Source organism: Cervus elaphus, chromosome 26 (assembly GCF_910594005.1).
Source record: "Cervus elaphus chromosome 26, mCerEla1.1, whole genome shotgun sequence".
In the NCBI taxonomy this organism is placed as follows: Eukaryota; Metazoa; Chordata; class Mammalia; order Artiodactyla; family Cervidae; genus Cervus; species Cervus elaphus.
Window position 1 is genome coordinate 34,013,858 of NC_057840.1, and position 14,131 is coordinate 34,027,988.

The 14,131-nt window shown below is 46.8% G+C and overlaps 1 protein-coding gene and 3 pseudogenes across 2 annotated transcripts in view; all 4 read right to left on the bottom strand.

Moving 5' to 3' along the window:
• LOC122684484 (UL16-binding protein 1-like) overlaps positions 1-14,131 on the bottom strand; it is an 81,009-nt gene that overhangs the window by 2,158 nt on the left and 64,720 nt on the right. For both annotated transcript variants that reach the window (XM_043888601.1, XM_043888600.1), the window contains 3 exons: positions 1,547-1,810; positions 1,033-1,308; positions 276-411 (listed from right to left, as the gene is read on the bottom strand). In XM_043888601.1, the coding sequence (XP_043744536.1) occupies positions 276-411; positions 1,033-1,308; positions 1,547-1,646 (512 nt within the window). In that variant the 5' untranslated portion in view covers positions 1,647-1,810. The remainder of the gene's footprint in view (positions 1-275; positions 412-1,032; positions 1,309-1,546; positions 1,811-14,131) is intronic.
• Positions 7,270-9,051, bottom strand: LOC122684253 (annotated as a pseudogene).
• LOC122684254 lies at positions 9,272-10,042 on the bottom strand (annotated as a pseudogene).
• LOC122684256 lies at positions 9,965-11,878 on the bottom strand (annotated as a pseudogene).

Consider the following 14,131-nt stretch of genomic DNA (forward strand, 5'->3'; position numbering starts at 1 on the left):
CTGTGCTCAGTCAGGGGACGTGGCTCAACCCTTTAACTTCAACAGGCCCCCAGTCACCCCCCACTTCCCAGTGTCGTCTGACAGTGAGGACTTTTCAGAACTGAGGCCTGAGCTTGTCTGAGTTCTTTCTCTCAGGTGGTATGGGGTCTTATTCACTGGCTCATTTTCAGGATGAGGAGGTTCAGTGAGGGGCAGGGGTTGGCTGGGATTTACCTTCCCCGTCCTCACACCAGGCCCTGTGCCCCTGCCTTCCCTCTGACTTCTGCCCTCAGTACCTCTTCTTGTAAAGGATACAGGCTATTATGCTGCCCATTATGACGAAACTGGTGAGAGCCACAGGAGCAATCCAGGCGGTGTGACTGATGGCTGTGGCCGTGGGCTGGACTGCAGGGGGGCCCGTGGTCAGTGATGCTGCAAGGAGAGCAAGAGTGACGCCCTTGTCCAGACCCCAAACTCGGCAGATGCCTCCTCACCCCCCTGACTCAGGTACCCCTACTGTGCAGACAGTTTACACCCATCACATGGAGGCCACAGTGATAGATCCTCAGGCGAGATGGGGAGAAGGGACGAGCCCAGTCCTCAAGGGGTTCTGACAGCTCATGGGGGAGCAAGGTTTCCAACACAGCCACTCAGTCCTGCTGTGACGTCAGAGACGGTGACATGAGGATAGAGTCCTCAGGAGCTGACAGCAGAGGTGGTAGTGACAGATTTCCAGAAGGAGGATTGGTGATATTTAAAAGAAGATTCTGGAAAGAGGGTACAGTGAGAAATAAATCCCAGAAATCAAAACGATGTCTACAGGTTTGGGATCAGGAAAAATCCATGATCAGTCATCCAAAGGCCTGTGCTGTGAGGAGAGACGTCAGGAGGTGGAAGAGGAAGGAGGATGACAGAGCATCTCCGGGTCATTGCTCTTCAGGACAACTCACCTCTGACAGATCACTTTCTCAGACACACAGACACACACACACACGGGAGTGGGTCCATGTCACCATGAGAGAACTACCACTTTCTCCTACGCTTCTAACTTACCCGTGCTCTTCAACATTTTCTCCCAGCGCACCAAGAAATCTTGATACCAGAGCTGACAGTCTCCCATGGAGACCTTCTTGAAGAAGTCAGTCACAGCTCTGTCACTCTCCCACTTCTCTTTCATCCACCTCCCTTTAGAATGAACCACTGTCCAGTGTCCGTTGTCCGAATCAAAGAGGAGGGACAGTTTTCCATTGAAGCTAAACTGCCAGGATCCATTGATGTGTCCGTTGTCTTCACGCCAGCACGTCATCCTGGCCTGGAGGGTCAGAGGGCCTGACCCCACCAAGGAAAAGAAAGAGCTCAGTCTCTGGACTTGATAGATTCTTTGCCCCACCTGGGTCCACCTCCCCTGGGCCCAGCTAATCTGGCCCTGGTCTCTCCTGCAACAGCTGCTCTTTCCACTGGACTACTAGGGAAGGACAGTATCTGATTTTTCTTTTTTTTACCCCAAAACAGTGGATGCAGCTGAGCCGCCAGTCTGCTCCTCCTGCATTTGGACTTTCTCACTCACCCTTGTCTGTGTATCTCTCTGGTGTAATATCAGACATTTGCTCCTTGAGCAAGTCTCCAGTGTCTCTGAGTGTGTCAGTCTGTGTTTCCCAGACGTTCATACTTTTCACTTCCTCTCCCAATGGACTCAGGTACTTGATCTCAGCTGTACCACAGTCATAGGAGAGAAAGACCTTTTGATCCACTTCGCCTTGAACCTCACACCATGGCTGTCCATGTCTGGGCAGAGGATTGATGGTGAAATTATAGGAAACAGAATGAGCGTCTGTGAAGGCAAAACACAGTGAGGGTGAAGTTGGGGAAAAAAGACCCGTAGGTCCCTTCCCCCAGTTATGAGAGCCGAGTACAGTGCAGGGCTGGCTGTCAGAGCAATGACCCCCCCCCAACACACACCACACACCAGTGCCCCCTCCTCATGGAGAAGCAGGAGGCCCTGCCTGGCAAAGGTCACTCATCCTGGTGTGTCCCTGTGTCCACCAGGTCAGGTCCCAGCGTCATAACCTTTGCAGAGACGTGCCAGGCTGCTATGCAGTAAAAGTCTAGATGACAGAGGACTGTCAGAGTCTAACCCCATGTCCTGTGAGAGATGGGGAGCCTGTGGGGATGCTCCTGAGGAAGCAAGATCACAGGGAGAGGGGCAAAGAGGTGACAGGTGAGCACAGAACCCAAAGCTGGAGAAGGAAGAGTTTATAATTATGGGTCATAGGACTTAACAAAGCTGGGGAGATGCTGCTGATCTCCCACTAGGATGGGTCTTGGAAGCCTGGAGAAGGCCTGGCCCACATGGCAAGAAAGAGAACGTCCAGAACTTCCGAGGCAGGTGGTAGATGAGGGGATCAAAGGCCCAGAGAAGTGAATCTTCCAGGGCGGACACTGTATGAAAGGGCAGGAAAGTGTCCAGGTCACCAGGCACCATGTGAAAGCCTGATGGACTCTATGGAGCCTGAGAGGAAAGTATGGATGAGAAACATCTCCAACAACTCAAGGTTGACTTTTGTGGAAGGTCAGGGATGGAGGTAGGAGACCGTGTTCCTGTGGGCTTCCAGCAGGAACAGGGATGGAAAATGGAGGAAGATCAGATTCCAGGTGGATGGCTGGGATCAATTCCTGATCCTGTATATCAGGAGCAAAGTTGGTAAAATGGTCAAAGTGATTGGTGAAAGTCGCTCAGTCATGTCTGACTCTTGTGACCCCATGGACTTCCATGGAATTCTGAAGGCTGGAATACTGCAGTGGGTAGCCTTTCCCTTCTCCAGGGAATCTTCCTGACCCAGGGATCGAACCCAGGTCTCCCGCATTGCAGGCGGATTCTTTACCAGCTGAGCCACAAGGGAAGCCAATGAGTATTGGAGTAGGTAGCCTATCCCTTCTCCAGCAGATCCAGGAATCCCGACCCAGGAATCGAAGTTGGGTCTCCTGTGTTGCAGGTGGATTCTTTACCAACTGAGCTATCAGGGAAGCTGAAAGTGATTAGAAAGTCCCAATGCCAGCCATGGCCTGACTGCAGATAGTACAATGCTGGTTCATAGTACAGGGTGATCCTAGAGGCAGAGAGATGGTCAGTGAACCTGGATGCAAACTGCTTGATTGAGAGACAGAAAACAATGAGAGACAAACACAAGACTGGATGATCAGTAGGCTGAAAGCAGCCACCCCTACCAAACAACCCTACCAAAATTTCCAGAACGGAGCTACTTCTCAGAAGGCATCACCAGAGAAAGAAGCCACATCTCAGTGAGGCAGGCCCTTTCATTACTGCAGCAAGTGCAGAAGTCCATCCATTCTTTCCTGATGAGCCACATGGCTATTTACTGTGGTAACTAAGTCCAATACTTTGGCCACTTGATGCAAAGAAAGACCCTGATGCACAAAAGACCCTGATGCTGGGAAAGATTGAAACAGGAGGAGAAGGGGATGACAAAGGATGAAACGGTTGGGTGGCATCACCGAAGTGATGGACATGAGTTTGAGTAAGCTCCAGAAGTTGGTGATGGACAAGGAAGCCTGGCGTGCTACAGTCCATGGGGCTACAAAGAGTCAGACAGGACTGAGTGACTGAATTGAACTGGAACTGAAGAAGGAGAAACTACTCCCACATTCATATTGGGCCCTGTGTGTTACTAACATCATGCATGGAAACAGTAGCATGATCATGGCCCCCATGTTGTGAACTGATGCTCCAAGGACCAGGCAGTTAATAGACACCTGTCCCAGGTCCTGCTAACAGTGGTTATCTCTGGGTCCACAGATCCACTCAGTGTTCATTTCACATGTCTTAGACTTCTGACATGAATGGATAATCTGTGTAGTTAGTAAACTACCATGGGGTGAGGGTACCATAGTAATGAATTCCACATTCATACTTCTGACCCTGACTCCCCATCCCCTGATAGGATGTGTATCATATCCTGGAGGAAATAAGGAAAACGAGTTCCCACCTACAATCTCCCCAGGCCTGCAGAGCTGTGGTCCCTACCTTATCTCCATTTAATTGCCACTGTGGTCCATAAGTTTCCTCTAATGGTACATATGAAATATTTCAGGCTTCGCAGACCCTAGGTCTTTGCTGCAACTGCTGTGCTGGCACAAAAGCAGTCACAATTGATGAATGATGAGTGTGGCTGGACCTGCTTCTTGGGCAGATGACCCAACAGAACCAGTGACATCATAGCTCTCTGTGGTTAGAATGGTCCTACATGCTGTACATGGCATTTTAATGGAGGCTCACAACACAGACTCCTAGTGCCCTGAAGAAAGGACACACCACTTGCAGTGAGAAAGCCCATACCATTTAATGTGGCTCCTGGTATGGTCCTGGGGCCTGGCAGAGATGAGGCCTCTGGTCATGGAATGTCAGAGGTGCCCATCATGATCTGGGTTCATCAACCCCTAACCATTAGTTGTGATAGACCAGCCGTCATAGGACAGAAGTGATTATGTGGCTTGGCATAACCAGGGCCACAGGGAACAAATAGGATGTACCAGCAGGTGACCTAGGCCTGACAGCAGAGTTGATACAGGGCCACTATCCCTGCTCACACCTGTGGCTTCATGCAGTGTCCCCTACCGCTCCTTGAACCAAGGAAGCCAGTCTACAGCAGAAGGGGCGCATTAGCTCATAACAGCCAGACCCGCCTCCTATCACATTCCCACCACCAGAAGCTACAGGGCAAGACAGGGTAAGTTTCTGGTTCATAGACAGCTGAGGCAGCTCTTGGATGATTCTCTAGGGGGTGGGTCACTCATTACTGGGGTCAGAAACCAGGACAGTGGACAAGTCTGGTTCTCAGTTGATTTACACATTAAATTTGGCTCCTGGTGCTCCACAAATGTGGAAGCTCCTTTTGCACCCAGAGATAGATACCAAATGGCCTAAAGAGACAATGAGATTTACTTTCTTCTGTAGAAAAATCTATCAACTCCTGTCTTAATCAATAACCATTATAGGCTGCTGCTGTCCCAATTCCTAGACAATATGAATGTGGGACCAAAGGGTAGAAGTGGGGATGCCCAGCCTCACCCTCGAGCCCCGTGTCACACTCTGGGAAACCCTGTTCCCGTCCCTCCTACGTTAGGTCCTGGGGGCCAGGTCTGGGGGTTTTGCTGGGTGAGTTATCAGACAAAGGGATAAGATGCCAGTTGAGAGAGGCCATGTTTAGATTCTCTTCAATATATAGGAAGCTGCTGGAGGCCCTGGGCTTCTTGGGATCATGGAAAAATGGGTAATAAATGGTCTTGTAACCAAAAGGGCTCTAGGCGGCCTTAGTGGGGAAGACCCGGCCCCCCCTCCCCCCATGGCCTCTGTCTGCCTCTTGTTTGTAGTCAGTCAAGTCTCCTGTGAGTCTCAAAACAGTGTTTTAAGAGTTAAGGATTAGGAAACGTGAAGATGGAGAAACGAGAATACTCCTCAGGCTGGGAAACTGGTAACAATTTAGACTGTGACCAGCCACATAGCAGTGTCATGAAATTACCAGTTCCCTGAAAGATAACAAAAATCTGACACAAGTCTCAAGTTGTTTCTACAGGAAGCAGACCCCCAGCACATAAAAACTGCTGGCTGCAAGCACACAGACCCCCAGACCGGCTGAAACCATAAGCCTGGTGAGGCTCAGACGTCCGCCTTGTGCCAACAACCTGACTGCACGGGACGCTGACGCGCCCGCAGCAGCCCCTCCGCCCCCTTTTCTAACCGGGAAGCTTGGAGACGGTCTGAGGACGTTAGGTCACTATTTTCCCAGGGCTCCTGAACAAACCAACTTTTCCTTTTCCACCACTTGTTAACTCCACCAGGGGTAGGATCTCAGTCATAACCAGCTTCAATAAGCAACAGTGTGAGCTGTCTGGGAGGAGCTTTGACTCCAGGGAGGCACTGATCAGTGGCTAGGCATTGAGCGCCTTCCTCGGGATGCATATGTAATTTTTTTTTTAATAAATTGAATGCTTTAATTTTTTCAAGTGTTTTTAAAGATCCATTTTATACTTAAGCCAGCCTTGAAGATAAGCACAAAATCTGTTTACTTTTTTTTTTTTTTAATGCAACACAACTCGGGCACCCATTCTGTGCATGGCATATTCTAGGTGCAGTAAAATGGATTCTTAACCTTAAAAACATGATTGCACCTTCTGGAATTGTGTTATCTCGAATGTAAAAATAAATAAAATCACTACTGTTTACTATTGACCTGCCCCCCAATCCACTGCTGGCTCTCAGAAATACTAGGATCTGCCAAATTTAAGATGTTCCACTGAATTCCACTCTTACTTTTCCCAAAGTAAGAAGGCAGAACTCCTCTTTATTAAAAAAAAAATTTAAAAAGGCAATTTTCCATGAAAGAGTAGTTTCTGTTTCTATTGTATTTTTCTCTTTTTTTTCTTCTAGCTTTTAAGTTTTTTCCCTTGAACACTGCCTTTCCCTGTACAAAGCAACAGCATTTTTTCATTTTGCTTTTCCTAAGACAAAGTATTTCATCTTATAGACAAATAATTCCCAAGACTAGTGATCAGTATTTTTTAAAAAAGGAAGGAAAAGAAAGAAACTTAAGGGTTTCCCTGGTGGCTCAGCAGGTAATGACTCCACCTGCAATGCAGGAGACCCCAGTTCAATCCCTGGGTCAGAAAGATCCCCTGGAGAAGGGAGAGGCTACCCACTCCAGTAATCTTGAGCTTCCCTGGTACCTTAGATGGTAAAGAATCCACCTGCAATGTGGGAGACCTGGCTTCGATCCCTGGGTTGGGAAGATCCCCTGCAGAAGCGAAAGGCTACCCACTCCAGTATTCAACCCTGGAGAATTCCATGGACTGCATAGTCCATGGGGTCGCAAAGAGTTGGACACGACTGAGCAAGTAAGCAGGGCACATTCAAGGGTGAATCAACTACATTACTTTGAGGAAGTAAAAACTAAAAAACACGTGGCACTAAGCTAGTCCAAGTATTTGTGTTGATACAATCTTAAAAGCTATTTATTTTATAACATTATTTAAAAATTTCTTGGTCAAAAAATTTATACCAACATTTTCAGTTCAACCTAATGAAAGTGATATCTAGAAAATATTCCACATCATTAAGTCTGTCTTAGAAAGTTTAGATGCTATGGCATTCCTAAGGCACAGAGTTCTGGAAGACAATGTGCTTCTGTGGTGCTGGGTGATGTATGTGTCTGCCTGGCTCCAATTGGGCCTCAGCAGGCACCTTCCTGCTGACGCTGGGGGACTGAGAAAGGAAAGTCAGACACAGGCCCCTAGGGCTGCATGGACCTCTGTGAGACATCGGGCCAGCTGCTGGAACTGGGCCTCTCCTCCGAATCTAAGTCCCAGCACAAGCCATCACAGCAAATGGTTCATCAGAACAGTTGATAGGCTGGGGTATTTGATAACCGTCTTTCATATTTCTGAAGAGTCGACATCCGTGTAGGGTATTTGACCCAGAGCCATGAGCTCCTACACTATCAGTCTGAAGGCCCACACATCACTAGCACAGGAGAACTAAAAAAAATTATTTTTCTAATATCTTTTTTTCTTGGGGGGGGCGGTGTACTGGGTCTTAGTTGTGGCACCTGGGATCTTTTTACAGCATGAAGACTCTTAGTTGCAACAGGCTGACTTCTTAGTTGTAGCATGTGGGATCCAGTTCCCCAACCAAGGATCGAACTGGGCCCCTTCTTTGGAGTGTGGAGTCTTAGAGACTGGATCACCAGGGAAGTCTGGAGAACTCATTCTTAACCAGACTTTCATGAGCCATCCATCGATCCCACGTTTTCATTGTCCCCCAGAGAGTGAGAGTCCATGGGGAACAAGACCCTGGAGAGGGGCTATCTGCACTCTTAACTTGAGGTTGTCATCAGTGGCAGAGCTCCTAGCAGCCCGGTCTTTGTGGAGGACTTCCCTTCTGACCAGATAGCTAATCCCACAGGCAATGAGAACAGACATGTGGACCAGGTCCTGTTGAGAAATTACCTGTGGATCACTGGCCTCTACTCACTTGTGCTGCCACAAAAACAATTTAAGATTCTCCCAACTCATGCAAGCCAATCCACCATGGACTTTTCTCCTTCTCTACATACATGGATAATAGGGAGATTTCTGTGATGAAGACTTCATAGCTTACAACTTCCAGTGATCATCACTGCCACCTGAATTCCAGAAGTTTGATTTTTTTTTTAATACAGAACAATAAATTTTTATTATCTTGAATGCTGGTTGATGCATAACCAAAAACAAGCTTAATCAGAGGAGGAGACAGAGGGAAACTTCAAATACTGAGGTGGATTTCTGGGCAGATTTAAAACTTTTAAGGGTTGTTCGTAGTGTCTTTTTTTAGATGTAGGGCTTTCCTTTTACTGGACAATTTTCACTTAACAGTTCTTACATTATGAAGTTCAACCAGAGTCTTTTGCCTATAAAGTGAAATGAAAAAAGAGAGCAAGAGAAACAGAAAATTCTCTAGTATATACTGATGTTTGAAAGAGTGTATATTTTTTGTACCTTCATGTACATTTTACAGTCTAGATTTGAAACTTTATGTTCAAGGTAACTAATTTTCTTGAAGTAAAGATTACAATAGCTTTAAAAGTGATCAAGATACATGTACAACAAAATCTCAGTTGTTCTTGGAAACACGTTTTAAGATATAGCACACATGACACATACTTCTTTTGGGACTAGATTATCCTCTGAGTACTGAAGAATACTTGGTAGATTTATTTTACACTAAAAATTTAGCCTTTGATAACCACAGCTTGGATAGATCACAAAGTTGAGTCTTTAAAGTTTTCTCAATATGCTTTCAGTCCAAATATCTCAAAGACATCTTATGTCCTAAAGTGGAATAATCAGTTATTTTTTCTCATATAATTATCATCAGTGGGCTCTTGTACTGGCAGTCTGTCTTGGTCGTATCTTATTCTTGCAAAGCCATTCCTTACAGTGAAATATGAAAGATTATCTTCCCCAATGAAAGGAAATTAATCTGAATAAACAACAGTCAAACCCATAAGTGTCTCTGGACATTCTTGAAAACAGGTTTAGACAGTACTAAGATACTTTGCTTTAACAATTTTCCTCCTTTTTCATAACTGTGCAATCACTACCTTATTCTACTCTGCAAAAAAAAGAAAAAAAGAAAAAAATTTTTTTTGGAAGATCAAGCTTTTCATTGGTACAGAACTATTTGGAATAAACCCAAAAGACAGTGGAATGCTGGGTCTCTCCTCAAGAAGCTTCTCCTCTCTTAACAGCATTTAACTACTCTTTCAGTGATCTCATCACAGCCGAGTTCTTCCGTCAGACGATTGACAACCATAAGTGAAAAAAGTTCTCCGACAAAAGCCAACTGATCAAACGGGGTCTTCTCATAATGCATCTGAAACCCGCCATCCAGAGATGCTTCTCTGGTTCTGGAGGTTCTCAGAAACATCTTGTTGGCTTCTTCAAGGGTCGCTGATACTCTGTAGCCCTCACCATTTAGCGGCTCCTCTTCCGGAGAGTTATAGTCATCGAATTTCTCGCCCTCGCCCTCGCTCTCGAAATCAGGGCGCGCGATCTGGCCTGGCTGCTCCCCAGGGCTGGGGCCCCTGTGGGGCCATTGGCTGGGCCGCCTCCTCCTCCATGGGGTCTTCTTCCTCCAGCTGTGGCGGGGCACTGGCGGCGCGGGCGGGGTTCTGGATATCTCCCAGCACCCGCCGCCTACCTTCATAGGCGGAAGGTCACTCTCACCAGGCATCGCAATCATCTGCAGGTCATTGCTCTCCTCATAGAGCTCCGACAGCTCGTTCATTTCAGACATAGTGCAAGCAGCTCAACCTCCCCGCAAGTCGTTCGTTTTCCACCCAGAAGCTTGATCTTTAACTGTTTCTCTTTATTTGGATCTTTTTCATCTACTAACACCCCATGAAAAATACACCCAAAAGTACATCTTTTAGAGTTATCCTCTCCCTGTATACGTGAAACGTGAACTTCCAGATGATCAAGCTGGTTTTAGAAAAGGCAGAGGAACCAGAGATCAAATTGCCAACATCTGCTGGATCATCAAAAAAAGCAAGAGAGTTCCAGAAAAACATCTATTTCTGCTTTATTGACTATGCCAAAGCCTTTGACTGTGTGGATCACAATAAACTGAGGAAAATTCTGAAAGAGATGGGAATACCAGACCACCTGACCTGCCTCTTGAGAAACCTGTATGCAGGTCAGGAAGCAACAGTTAGAACTGGACATGGAACAACACACTGGTTCCAAATAGGAAAAGGAGAACGTCAAGGCTGTATATTGTCACCCTGCTTATTTAACTTATATGCAAAGCACATCATGAGAAACGCTGGGCTGAAGGAAGCACAAGCTGGAATCAAGATTGCCGGGAGAAATATCAATAACCTCAGACATGCAGATGACACCACCCTTACAGCAGAAAGTGAAGAACTAAAGAGCCTCTTGATGAAAGTGAAAGAAGAGAGTGAAAAAGTTGGCTTAAAGCTCAACATTCAGAAAACTAAGATCATGGCATCCGGTCCCATCATTTCATGGGAAATAGATGGGGAAACAGTGGCTGACTTTATTTTTGGGGGCTCCAAAATCACTGCAGATGATGACTGCAGCCATGAAATTAAAAGACACTTACTCCTTGGAAAGAAAGTTATGACCAACCTAGACAGCATATTAAAAAGCAGAAATATTACTTTATCAACAAAGGTCCATCTAGTCAAGGCTATGGTTTTTCCAGTGGCCATGTATGGATGTGAGAGTTGAACTATAAACAAAGCTGAGCACTGAAGAATTGATGCTTTTGAACTATGTTGTTGGAGAAGACTCTTGAGAGTCCCCTGGACTACAAGGAGATCCAACCAGTCCATCCTAAAGGAGACCAGTCCTGGGTGTTCATTGGAAGGACTGATGCTGAAGCTGAAACTCCAATACTTTGGCCACCTGATGCGAAGAACTGACTCATTTGAAAAGACCCTGATGCTGGGAAAGGTTGAAGGTGGGAGGAGAAGGGGACGGCAGAGGATGAGATGGTTGGATGGCATCACTGACTCAATGGACTGGGTTTGGGTGGACTCTGGGAGTTGGTGATGGACAGGGAGGCATGGCGTGCTGCGGTTCATGGGGTTGCAAAGAGTCCGACAGGACTGAGTGACTGAACTGATAAAAACTGATCTCCCTGGATCTCTCAGTATACTTCACCTTAGCTTTGTCTCCAAAAAGTGACACTTCTCAACTCCTACGCCTCCATCCCAAGGGTAAAATAATTGGAGAGGGAAGGTGCACTGTCGGGTGTGTCGCCTCTCAGATACTGAGTCATCTGCAACATGTTTGGGACATGTTGGGAACTACAGTGCACTGATGCTGCCATCCAGTTCAATCATTTCCATACTATGAAGGTGCAAAACAGCCAATACTATTACTGCAAAATATTACTGCAGAGTAAATGCCGGCGCTGATATAAAACACACATGTAGAAGGGGTTGGAGCTGCATGAACAGGATCATAGATGGTTCTGCTAGTGATTCTGTACAAAACTGAACTTTTTACTTCTTCAAATTTTTTGTGGCACATTTTTCGTCGTTTCAACTTTAGGACCGTAAAGCTTTTTCAAGACTACTGTCAAGTGGATCTGCATTGGAAGATTAGAAGATTCTTATAACCTCAGAATCTACTTTGCCAGAAGAGGAAAACTCAGTCCGAAACACTGATACAATGCGTGGCAACTGCCCCCAAATAGAAATATTGAAGAGGGAATTCCCATGAAATTGTTTACTTGGAAACCTGTTTTATGTTCAAACTCTGACTTTGGAAGCCCAATGAAGGGCAGGAAATTTGTCTCGCTGGGTACTAACAGGTTAAAGGATTAGTGTTAGTCGCTCAGTCGTGTCTGACTCTGTGACCCCACGGACTGTAGCCCGCCAGGCTCCTCTGTCTATGGGATTCTCCAGGCAAGAAGACGGGTAGGTTGCCCTTCCCTTCTCCAGGGGATCTACCCAACTCAGGAATCGAACCTGGGCGTCCTGCATCGCAGGCAGATTCTTTACCGGAATAAAGTCATTTCTCACAAATGAAGTTATGCATCAAGACCGAAGAACCAACACACCCGGTTCTCGCTCAGGTAGAGGTTCCTGCTGACCTCCCTCCCCCTGCCCCTTCCCCCCACCACCTCCCCCGGCCCCCGGCTGCTGGTGGCAGGGCGCGGGGAGCTGGGGCCGGGTGGCGGGGGCGACGTGCGGGGCGTCGCAGCTCAGTCTCAGATTCCAGAAGACCTCCGGTTAAGGTAGGAGGTCCTCGCTCCTACTACTGGAGGGACATATGCCTAACGAAATCTTAATTCCTTTACAGTCTCTTGTTTCTTGTTTCCTCAAATCCCCTGCAAACAGGCGGGTGGCAGTGGGTGCAACTGAGGGTCTCCGGAGAGGTTACTCCTCAGTATGTCCCAAAGGCACTCTCTGCTGAGCCCCAGTAGCTGTTACCCAAGCCGGTGGGGGTTCTTCTGTCCTTAATCTTTGTGCTAAGGAGCAGGCCATTGAAAACTGTGAGCACTGGTCAGGTATTTAGCAGATTTCTGGCAGGCTATGAAGGGGATTTTCCCACGTTTTTCCCTCCTGTCCTTCAGCTCTTTCTCCTGGGACTCGAGTCCAGCCAAAACCTATGAAGCTCAGGCTCTGGTGTCTCATTGCAAAAATTCAGTGAGAGATAAAGCGATAGGTAAGAGGTGGATTTGTTAGGATTCAAAGAGAAGCACCCTCTGCAGGGTGTGGGCTATTGCAGAGGGCTCTGGCCATGGAATGTGGCCTGGCTAGGTTTTGTGAGCGGGATGAATTCATATGCTAATGAGCGGGAGGATCATCCCAACCGTTGCCTCCATCTTTTGGCAATGCCTCCAGTTCAGTTCACTGTCCTGCCACCACTGGGTGTGTCATTTAGCTTACAGATTGGGGATTAAGGTTTACTTGAATCTGACTTTTCATCTTGGACCCAATTGATTTTAATTGGTTTATGTTATGCCCTTGTGCAAGAGTATTGGAGTGGGTTGCCATTTCCTTCTCCAGGAGATCTTCCCGACCCAGGGATCGAACCCAGGTCTCCAGCATTGCAGACAGACACTTTTACCATATGAGCCACCAGGGAAGCCCATTCTTTCAAAAGTTGTACCCTGCCCCCTTCCCTCCTGTTTCACGCTTCTTTCCTGAACCCTGTCCAGGCCCACAGTGTTGCCTCTACAGTCTTTTGGAGGGACAACCAGAAAATAGCCGGCCCTTGGGAGGGAAATACTGTACAATATCCAACCCCTCTAGATATTCGGGCCTTCATCTTCCATGTTTCCTACAACATGTGCAACATTAGCATCGCTCAGTGGACCTGCTAGGTCGGGTGACGGGCACACAATGCCTGGTAGAAGTCCATCTGTTGGCATCTCTTCAAAGATGATTGGGCTTCCAGGGATAATGTTTGCCACTTTGGGAGTTAGCCCTGCAGGTCGTTTGGGCCCAAACCCTTACCACCCTTCTCCTAAAGCTACAAACATACCCCCGGGTCAAATTTCCATTCCACTTTTATGGAACATCTGGTCTGTTGCCTTTTTTTTTTTTTTCTCAGAAGAATATTTATCAATGCATGAAATAAAATACATAGGGTTACAAAGGAAACCAATTATATTGAAATATAGTTCTTAACTCCGGACAGTCTCTGGAGAATGAGTCCCTTGAGTGCATGGATTGAGCAAGGCTTCATCTCTGTACTGGGAGTGCCAAGCACAAAGCCTGGCACATATAGATGGCTACTGAAAGCTCAGCCTGAGGAATGAGTCATTGCAACTGCTTGTGCACATACCAGTGGCTTGCATGTGTCTCACTCCATCTGAGATCATTTAGACCAGGGCTATGAGGAAACCCACACTCAACAACGGGTACATAGCATTGAGCAATAATGACAGGCTATTGGAAGACCAGGAAAACAACAAAGCTCATGTATTTCCACCAGGTGGAATATTCAGAATGAAAGTAAACAGGCTCTGTCTTTAGGAGGTGATCTCTTGACTTAGGAAGCATGATGCTCACACTACTTTAAAACAGTACCAACATCTCTGAAACAAGAAATAAAAGAACCT